General features: G+C 39.7%; 1 protein-coding gene across 1 annotated transcript in view; it reads left to right on the top strand.

Moving 5' to 3' along the window:
* Positions 1-10608, top strand: part of NAA15 (N-alpha-acetyltransferase 15, NatA auxiliary subunit) — a 46569-nt gene extending 35961 nt beyond the window's left edge. Inside the window, exons 17-20 of the mRNA XM_055700933.1 lie at positions 97-195; positions 943-1086; positions 2170-2267; positions 5172-10608. Of these exons, the coding sequence (XP_055556908.1) occupies positions 97-195; positions 943-1086; positions 2170-2267; positions 5172-5372 (542 nt within the window). The 3' untranslated portion in view covers positions 5373-10608. The remainder of the gene's footprint in view (positions 1-96; positions 196-942; positions 1087-2169; positions 2268-5171) is intronic.
* Positions 10609-11027: the final 419 nt, after the last annotated feature.

Below are 11027 nucleotides of genomic sequence, written 5' to 3' on the forward strand. Positions count from 1 at the left end.
TCGAATCAGTCTAATCTCAAGCACTGAATACTGGAAGATAATGCAGCGAGTTCCAGCCACAGGTTTTTGAACATTTGGCAACGCTTTCTTTTCCAGAGAAGTTCCTTCTGATGCTTCAGTCTGTGAAGAGAGCCTTTGCTATTGATTCTAGTCATCCTTGGCTTCATGAGTGTATGATCCACCTCTTCAGCAGTGGTATGTATCTGTTCAGTACAACTTCGTCTGTACACGCTTCCATATGATGCCTAACCCTCATAGTCACTGATTTTTAGTTTATGGACTGTTAGCACAGTTAATTCAAGATATTTGAGACACATACTAGATAGCATGAATCAGTTGTTTTAAAAGCTAAAATTAAATTATGTTGATTATGACTGCAGTTGGATGTAGTGGTTACTCCAACTTGTGCAGTTAAGTCTTGAAAAGCCTGTGAGTAGTACGGTGAAGTTGTGAAAGAGTGAGTGAGGAAATGGAAACTGCAGTGACAAATCTGACTTTTCTGCTGGCGGCCTGTGTCAGTGTGCGAGAAAAAGGCTTTGGATTTTGTCCTTTGTGTTAGAAGTCTGGAAGGGTTCTCTCCCTTCCTTTGCCCCAAAGGTCACCCTTCCTGTTGGTGGCTGCAGACTAGATACATTTAAGAACAGGCTTGTATGACCTCTATCTAAACTCCTAATGGATTTTAGTCTGTAAGGGAGAAAGGACTGGAGTAACAAAGGCTTTGGCTTTTTTAAGTATCAGAAAACTGTCACAGTTAAGCTTTTTCCAACCAGATCCATTTATTTACCCTTTTGAATTTCATGCATCTTTGAGATATTTTTTTTTCATTTATAATAATAATGTAAGTGTGACAGGTAGTAAAATAAATGCATTAAGTAGATTTTATTGTGATTACCTGTGCTTACCTCTGTTAACTTCCCCCCCCCCCCCCCCCCGATTCAACAGTATCTGAAAGTAAGGATCTGCCTGATGCGGTTAGAACAGTGTTAAACCAAGAAATGAATCGGCTTTTTGGAGCAACTAATCCAAAGAACTTCAATGAAGCTTTCCTTAAAAAGAACTATGACTCATTACCACATAGGTTATCAGGTATTCTGCCTTGATCCTTTTTCTGCCCTGCTTCTGCATTTTCTGTGCTGCTTTAGCAGCGGTATCTCATTATCAGCACCAGTGATGTTAAAAATCACTCTTTCCATGAGGAATGCTTTCTTTTTCAGCTTGCATTTTTGCAATAGCATGACCACCAGGTTGTCTGTGGTTTTCTCTTAATTTTTTCTATATGCTGCTAAAATACCAATTTTTGGACTTCTCTGTCCTGTCCTCATTTCTGATGCATGCGGAATGTATCATAAGGCTGCAGCTATTTAATGCATTTGTGAAATAGTTGGTATGTGAAATAGTATTTCTGAGTTGCAAAGTTGTTGGGGTTTGGATTTTGAGAAGTGTGTTGGAAGAGGCTGACCGTCCAGAGAAACGCGCTGAGAGCTCAGCAGGCCCAGGTGGCACCCAGCGCTAGTGGTGTGCCTGACCAGGAAGGGGAGCTTGGGTGGTGCTGGTCACCTGTTACGAAGGGCTGCCTGCCCACAGTGGTCACATACTACGGTGTGTACACCACTTAGGAAAGGGGATTTAAATCACCCAGGGAGCAGCGTTACCGTTGTGGCTCAGTCTGGGCTCAGGCCTGGTCACAAAAAGCAGTGAGTTTACTCTTGCATCTTTTCTGGCATCAAGTCCCTTCAACTAAACTGTGTCCCGGTTGTGTCCTGAGCACCGTGTTACAACAAGAGCTCTGTGTGCACGCCTCTTCTGTGCCCCAATTTCCGTGTGAGGAACACGGGAGCAGTGGTGCTGGAGGGAGCTGTGGTGTGTTGCAGCAGGTCTGATTTGTTACCGGCGCTGCCTGGGATTCCATAGCATGCTGCAAAATGCTCCGACTCTGCAGTAAAGACAGCGCCGATCTGTTTTAATGCTTTGTCTAGCACTGAACAGTAGACTTAAAGCTACCCTTCTGCTTGCTGTGGTGTCAAGCTTCAGTGCTCCAGGTGGTTCCCTGTTGAGCTACTACTGTAGAGTCCAGTGTCCCTTCTTAGTCATATTGTCTCCATTTTACGTTTGTATACAAGATGTTTTTGGTCATCCACTGGGTGATGAAACATATTTTTCCTCCTGTAGCTGCCAAAATGATGTACTATTTAGATCCTTCCAGTCAGAAAAGGGCAGTGGAGCTGGCGATGACCCTGGATGAATCCCTCATGAACAGAAATCTTCAGGTAACACATTTTATAAATTGTAAACAACTTCTGGTATATCTATGGAAGCTCTATGGAGGTAAGAGGAAGCCGAAACGATTGCTGTGCCTCGTGATAAGGTTGGGTTCTCATGAGAGAAAGCGGTACTGGGTTCATCTGGACTGCAACGTTTAATGTCCTTTTCACACATTTATTGTAATTTTGTTGTAATATGAAGAGAGCTAGCTAGCAGCAGAAACCATGTTATCGCCACAGGGAACAGGAAAGCTTAATAAACGCAGGAGGGTTCACACGGCAAAAGATGCTACAGTCCTCCCCAAAAAAAGGATTGCAGTCTGGCCAAGCTCTAGCTGCTACACAGGCCACTGTTCACAAGAAAACGATTGAGTTAGGAGTGGCTCGAACTCTGTGAAGACTTCCTATATTCGTTGTTCTGCAGGCTGTGTGCATTATCTTTGCTTTAACAAAAAGTGCGTGTGAACGTTTTGGCCTTGGTACGTAGTTTAGCAAAAAGCTTATCGAATTTTGAAACTCTCCTCTATTCTGGTGGTCGTGGAATGATCTCACTGGGCCACTGGCACTGTGCCCCCTTCCCCACTCCCCCGCCTTCATTTGGGAAGGCTGTTAGCTCTGACTTGCGATTCAAAGTATTCAATTTTTGATAAATTGTGTTTAAAAATTTATAATTAAAAAAATAAATTTTGTTTAAAAAGTAATTTTTGTTAGTATCTATGTTTCTTACAAAGAATAATAAACACTTTTTTTCCCTGCTATGACTATCCACTGGCAGAGCCTTACCGGACAAAGCAGAGAAGGAATACAATGGCCTTTCTTTTTTCTAGTCTTTTTCTAAACTGTTTCTGTATCCCAGTCAAAGCAGTTCCTTTGCCATTACTGTGAGTGTCCGGCGCATTTAATTAAGTATTAAGAGAGATTCCTTGGCAGGCCGTGCAAACCTTAGGATGTTAGTTTCTCTCTGTCCCCCTGGCACTTTATTTCTTTATTGTGCTCTTTATGTCTGGGGGCTTAAGAGATACTTTTTTTAGACCTATTGCAAGTAAAGTAGGTGAACTTTCTAGTAGAATTATTCTTTCATGGGCCAAAATCAGCATTTTTCGAAACACATCCCTTTGGAAATACAGTGGGTCCAACAGAACTTATAATTGTGAAGGATTTTAAGTTCAAAATAGAATTTTTGGACAAAACAGAGGGGTGAAAAAGAGAGACAAATGAAGACAATTTGCCTTGATTTATGACCTTGCTTAGGATGTTAAAAGATTCAGCTCCTTTCTCTAGCTGATCTGGTTACGGGAGACACTCATGTCTTTTATATCCTAAATACATATTTAGCAGTTTTCGTAAACTGTTTTCTTCTTTGGGTTCTTTTTTGTTTGTTATTGTTTAAGCATTCTCAAAGGGCTTAAAATAATTTATCAATAGATTTAGAGAACAAAAAAATTAAGTTGCTTTGAACAGCATTCTTTTTGCCTCATAGCTGCTTTTTGCCTGAGAGCGGGATTCTGGGACTTGGACTGGGGAAAGATTAAAATGTAACGAAAAATGCTTGGTTGTTTTAGAGGTGTTAACTTGATAAATGCTTCTTGTAGTCCTGCTGACTCAGCAGCATGTAAAGATGATAGACGCAGCGTTGTGATAAAACTCAGAAGGTTCAATTTTAGGTATTCTTGGTGTCAGCATGAAGAAAGACTCGGGAGTTCTGCTGAACTTCTATATGGAAGTTGAAAGTGCCCTTAAAAAAATGAGTATCTGAAGGAGTCTAGGCATTCGTTGAAAGGCGTTCTTATGCGCAAAGAGATCAAATATATTACATTTAATTTTGGTGAAGACCAGTTGTCTCAGGGCACGTTGCAGGCATAAATCTAGATATATTTGGCCTTCTGTGGATGCCAGTGTCACGAACAGCAAATGTAAGGAAAAAAGGGGTTGTTGAAGAGAACGTCATAACCCCATAGCAGGAGGACAGAGCAGTTAATACACAGAACAAATAAAAGCTGTAGTAAATGTCAGAGGAGCGGAAAAAGACTAGCTTGCTGTGCTAAGGCTGGCATACACGACATGGGTGGATGTTAAATGCTGCTGGGCTTTAGTGAAGCTCAGTAGGTCAGTTTCTCATGTTTGGAATGCAAGTTGGAAAAAAACACAGGCAATCTCATTTTTCTCTCCTAATTCATGAACAAAAATGGATATGAAACTGCAGATACATTGAAGGATGTGATAATATCCGGGTAATTTTGTTTAATTCACTAGTTAGACACACTTCAGTAAGTCACGTATCCTTCAGTGTAAAGAAAAATTTTTTCCCCTACCAGAAATGTTTTCACATCTAATTATGGTTATTCAGCTGATGATATTTTTACATTTTAGTTATGTATTATTAATGATTAAATATTTCATAGTTCTTTCAACTCTATCTGAAAGCACGTTCACAAAAGTGATGATTAGGAAATTATAGTATATATTCTGGATCCGTTGTTTTATTTGCGAACACTAAAATACAAATGTATGTTATGTATTGCTGAAATGTTCAGCGTGTCCTGGGAGGGGAGGGGGAACCACAAACCCAAAAAACACATTTAGATGCAAGTAAGCCCAGTTTTTGGTTGCCAGCTAGTAAGATTCAATTCTTTTTTAGGAAAATAAGGAACAGCTGACAAATTAGTGTTTTCATATTCAGTCAAGATTTCTAGCTGGTTTTGGAATCCCTTTTTAAACTGCATTATTTTGACTCAGACTCCACTGGTATTTCATGCTGTGTCTAGTTTAAAGGGAAAAAAAAATCATTTGATATTGATAGAAAACAATACTTGGAGTTTGTTTTCTTTGTAGTGTTATATTTCTGGTTTGTGAGTGTTCAGACCAACTTTTAAGAAGGCATAACACTTCTTTATTTTTCTCTTTAATTAGACTTGTATGGAGGTATTAGAAGCTTTATGTGACGGTAGCCTTGGAGACTGTAAAGAAGCATCTGAAACTTACAGAGCAAATTGTCATAAGCTTTTCCCTTATGCTTTGGCTTTCATGCCCCCTGGATATGAAGAGGATATGAAGATCACAGTTAATGGAGATAGTTCTGCAGAGCCTGAAGAACTGGCCAATGAAATATGAACAACTTTATTGGAAAAAAATGACATTGGACCATATCTGGTGTATAATATTTTTGTCACGCACCTGCTGAATTGCTCTAACTTACACAGAGAACAGAAGGAAAAAAAATGTTGCCTTCAAATAGTTTTACTTTTTTTTTTATCCTGCTGACAAAGTATATATATAAAATATCTAACATATTACTGGATATAGGTTGTTCGGTTTCTTAAAAATTAAAAGCTGCTAAAATTGAAGAAAAAACCCCCTTCTCCTTACCTACCTACCCATGTTTTTAAACTAATTTATATAAAATCTGGAGGCGTATAGCCCTCGGAGCAGGTGTGTGGCAGAAATATTACTTTAAATTTGTCTTGTGAGATTACTGTTATCTCAGACAGCAAAAATGCTGTTTTAGCACTGGATTCTTTCACTGAGCACAAAGAGTTGATGGGGCTTTAGCATCTGACTGATTTTGATACGGGGATGATTCTGTCCATAGGAAGTATGCAATGTGAATCAGAATATACAGAGAAGCCCGCAACATACGCGCTATGTTGTGGATGCTGGGACATACGGATATCAAGCAGAATTAAGAAACATAGTGTGTTCAATAAGCTTGTTGTGTCTCTGAAACTCACTGTACACGATCAGTTTGGTGTTCTTGCACCACAGTTTTTAACTGAAGGAACCAGTTAAAACTCTCTCTCTTTGAATTGAACTCGGGGGGTGGGGGGGGAGAATCAACATTGCTGTTCTTGAGATGAACCTATCGGCGTAGGTTGGCCAAACTTTTTAAAACTGTAATGCAAGAACCAAATAAAATTATGCACTGTGATGTGGCACCAACTAATAGGAAAGATAGCATGCATTTTTCACATAGAATGAAACAAAATGAGGACATACTATGGCTTGAAGTTGCAAAGAGGAGAACTCCTGACTACCATTTTGACTGATCAAGAGACTAATAGTTTAAAACCTCAGCAGGCCTTGTTCACGTTATGCAGAAAAAAAAAAAAAAGTGCTGCAGTTTAGATACCTCTGGAACTTTTCCACAGTGTCACAGGTTTGTAATACTTGAAGCCCTACATTTCTAAGAATATATTTCTTGCTCAGTTGTTTCAGGCAAGCCCAAGACTTTGTAACTTTTAAGGGGCCCAAGATTTTTTTTCAATAACAGACCAGCTTCTTATTCCTGCAGTTACAGATGTAATTTCCTTTGTCAAACATAAGGTACCAAATATAATGCAATAAAATGTTTTGAAAAACAATTGTGTGAATATTTAAACCAATCTCTGTTGTACTTTGAAAATGAATGGGTTCACTACAGTGCAGCTCAGGGTTGGCTTACTGTGCTGTCCAGTTACGCTAATAATGTCACTGCTGATGGGTGGTAGCTGAGTATAAAGTGCAAATGCATTATATGTAAATACTGAATGTCTGGGAAGTCCTATAACACAGAATGCTTTACTACTTGGCTTTTAAGTTCCACCAATGTTACGTTGAATTTTATTTTCAAAGTCAAGCTTCAGTCTACGAGTCTACTGTGTTAATAATATCGATAAGCGCTCAAATTTTTTTTTAATAGGCTCATCATATAAAACAGAGGAGAAAATAAACTACAGCTTCTAAAGTGAGTGCCTTCTTTGCTGCAGAAGTTCAGTTACAGAGTATCCATCGTGTGGATACCCAGCCTTCCTCTTCCACGTCATGGAATTCAGTGATTGACACATACAGTTAAGAAATCCAGGAAGACTTATTGGGGTTTGTAGTTTTCTAACTGTCAGAAGGACAGGATTTTTGTTTCTTGTATATTCAGCCCCACTTTTTTCATGGTTAGACTATCCTTGTGTATGTTTGCAGTGTAGTTCATGTCAGAAATGTAGGTTGTATGGCAATATTTGTATATTTAATCTGCTGGGCTTTTAGGGACTACTAGAATACCTATAGAGCCTTTAATTGACTCTGGTATTTATGTCTAGATCTCAGTCTTTTCTGCAGCCTGAGATACCTGGACTGCATGTCTGCTGCAACTACTGAAGATGGTTCAATCTTGCCTACACAAGCTATGAGCTTTTGGCCTTGCCTCTGAGTATTGCTGCCGTTTTCTTGGCTTCTGATGCTTAGCTGGAGGCAGATGAGTGCTCACTCTTTTTAACAGATTGTGAATTGCATCAAGCAATTTTTTTCCCAAATTTTGTTTTTTGGGTGCTGCCTATAAATAGGATTATTTCCTTTACTTTTTCACTGCCTGTTTGTGTTTGTGTTGAAATAGATGAACTAAGAGCAAGAGGTTACTTGTTATCTTTCATTATGCAAGTGGGAAAGGATATTTCTGTGGGCCTTCCAGAAGCCTCCATCTACGCATCCATTGTGATTTCCCCAAAGGCATTTCTTCATAACCTTGCTGAAGGGCGTCCGTAGTGCTTCAGAGATTATGCTTTTGGATTAAAGAGGTTCCTCATCCCATTCCAGAAGACCAAGTCCCAGGAAATGAAACTCAAGTCAAGAGTTTACTTGCAGAAGAAGGTTCTTTAACTGGCAAAGGAATTGCTATTCCTTCATCTTTCAATCTCTCATGTTAAATGCAATGCTAACTTCCAAGGAAGAGTTTTTAAGAGGTGGAAATGAAGTCAATCCAATGCAGTGAGTCTTGCGAAGCAGTAGTAGTAGTAGTATTACAGAGTGTCATGCTACAGTGAAAACTTGGCTTTGCATGCTGAGATCCAAAATCGTAATCACGGGTACTTGGCTGCAGAAGCAGGTGAGCAGGGATTGCGGTCATGGCCAGAGTGACCCGGAACGTTGGCTTGCTAATGACATGATGTGTTTCGATTCGTCATGTTTTTCGCTGGAGAAATGTTTTCACCATCAGTGGAGCCACTGGTCATGAGATACGCCATGGATATCTTTCCTGGGGACAAAAGTCAAACCCGATTTTTTTCCCTGATGGAGACTGTAGATGGTGCAAATGCACGTTGCATGAAGCAATGCCAGAGTCAGAACTGGACTGAAATTGTAAGTAACTGAAAGTGGTTGTTTGCCCCGAGCTAGGCGATGTTCTCACTTTTTCCATTTGGAGACCAGAGCATTCAGATATGTGGTATGTGTGAACAAACAGGTAAAATAGTCTCAAAACTATCTAGTCAGTAACTCGCATTTTTTCTTTGCATCTTAAATGCCTTAAAAGCTCCTATATTCTTCTACAGTTACGGTTTTTTTCAGTAGAGGTCTTAATGCTTCCATGTTCATGGGGGAGGAATCATATCCTGATGTGTGGTGTGTCAGCCATAATACAGAAGAAAATTTGTCGCTCAATTTTCCTCCTAGTGAGGAAGAAGAAAATTCCAGTTTTCCAGGGAGCTATCTAGGGCTAGATGAGGTACATACAGTTAGCCTATTAAATCTTCCTGTAGTGTTTGCTTTGGTTTGTTTTTCCAGGTCTGGAGGTGCTCCAGCTCTACAGTAGACCCTGGAAGTTGGTGTAGCACCTTACTCTTCAGCCAGATTGAATTGTCAAAGCTCATAGACAGGAAACGCCAATGAGAGTAGGGTGAGATCAGGCCTGAGAAACCAGAGGTGCAAATACAATTTCGGTATCACGTGAGCAAGTTAAAGTAAGAAAACTTAAGATCTTTGTCTAACATGATGCCTTTGAGAGTTTGAGCGATGGTGCCATCATTCCTGCAGTGCTAGCGTCCCATACGCCGCAGTTGTGCTTTGAATGTGTGCCACTAATTCTAACAAAAACCACTTGATACAATAATCCAGCTCTATACCTGAATTAAAATGATTTTATTTTTCCCTTTTAATGATTGCTTTAAATGTTTTTTGTGTTTAAATTGCTTTAAATGTTTGAGTGTTCTGTACTGGGTAGCTAGCTAGCTTTGAATCTTTCCCCTGTCTTTCCCCCTAAAAAAGTTTGCTCTAAAAATGCAGTTGGTATCTAAGTGGTAATGTAAAATAGCTCAAACTATGTGGATATAAGAGTTAACGCTTGTCTGATAACATACTGCTTTGAGATCCTGTGGAGGAAAACCATGCAAATGTAGTACAGTTACAATTAGACAGTAATATCAGTAAGGCATTGAGCAGTCTATAAGCTCATTAATGAAAGTTAACGTTCCAGACAGGAAGTTGCTGAGCTTGGGGAAAGGCTCTTGCTTCCAGGAGTATTCCGGTTGTGAACTGTTCCTGGATGTGGTAAGGAGCAAAGGGCGTACATTTTTATAAAACTCGTGGTCATGTTGTAATGATTGTTATTTCCTGGAAATTAAAGCTGCAGTCTACAAACACCAGTTTTAATGCCTCTTTCAGGCAGAGACTCTTCTTCCCAGGAGCATACGGCCAGCAGTGAGAATGGCAAGGAGCAACTGATAGAGCCAGCTCAGCAAAAGGAGACTGAAGTGAGTTATAAGGAGGTGGCATAGTAGAAATTCCATTTTTAGATTAAGTATAAAATAGCAGGGTTTTATTACTAGAAAGATTACTGAAGCTGTAAATACTGTAAATGCAGTCTTCCCATGCTGAGGAAGCTGTAAAATATGTATTACTTCTACAACGGTACAAGCAAATAGTAGTATGTTCACAAAGATTCTAGCTTTGTATGTTGGTCTTCAAGTAAATCGTGGCAGAAAACTCAAGAGGACAAAGATTGTCCAGTTTACAAGGGACCATATCAAAGGGTTTGTAAGAATATTGCAAGAGAAATATTACTATGAAATCCAAAGCATCTTAGAATAGCTTTCCTAAGATGTTAGTTGTTTTAATTGAAAATGTTACATCTGCTAACTGTTTATAACAAAAGTCAAGAAGTACTTTTACGAAATATTTCTGCCTGGCACTGCCCATTCAATATCTACCTCTACTAGTCCTAGTCTAATTCAGCTACAGCATTATTTTAGCCATTTAGCATCTAACGTAGGAAAAAGTGTCATTTACCTGGTTGGTGAACAAATGTATGATGATGGATAATGTTTAGTTTTGAACTGTAATGCAATAAACCACGAACTTAGTGAAAGTCCTGTTGTTGGTTCAGTGCAGCAGCATATTTATTGCTTCATTGCTGATCCGTTCAAAAAAATCTTAATTATAAACTCCACAAAGTTACTTGCAATTGTACTGGGATTTGCTTTCCCTTCCAGCCTTCCTAACTGGTTAACAATGTTGTACTGTGTTTTTACGCTCTTCTCTGGTGGTAGCAAATATCAAAACTGGCAGGAAGTCAATCAAAGAATAAAAATGCTGAGTTCTGTTTGTACATGAGTACTAGTGTTTCCTTGTAGGGTTCAGCGTCCTCCTTAGATGCCCGCTAGCTTTGTAACAAACCACCCCTTGACTAGTTCCCTTAATTTCCCCATCACCTCCTTCCATGCTGACGGGTTGTAAACTGGGGTGCGGGTCTCGCCCAAGGGAGCAAGATCAGTAGGGAAAGACTGTGGCTCTCTTTGGAGTCGGGCTAGAAAAGAAGGACCTCAGCAGAGAGCCGCCTTTCCTACCCTTCAAGCGAATTGTATGTACGTGTAAAAAGAACCTTTGATTTTTCAGGCTCCAAAGAGCCAACGTGGGGATTTGGGAAATGCTCTTACTGAAGGATATTGAACAAAAGGGGTTTGAGGGGCAAGCTGAATGAAGAAGCGTTTGCTATTTTCCTCGGGTCTGGTTTGGGGGGAGAAAATA

This window comes from Falco cherrug, chromosome 1, assembly GCF_023634085.1.
Source record: "Falco cherrug isolate bFalChe1 chromosome 1, bFalChe1.pri, whole genome shotgun sequence".
NCBI classification, from domain to species: Eukaryota; Metazoa; Chordata; class Aves; order Falconiformes; family Falconidae; genus Falco; species Falco cherrug.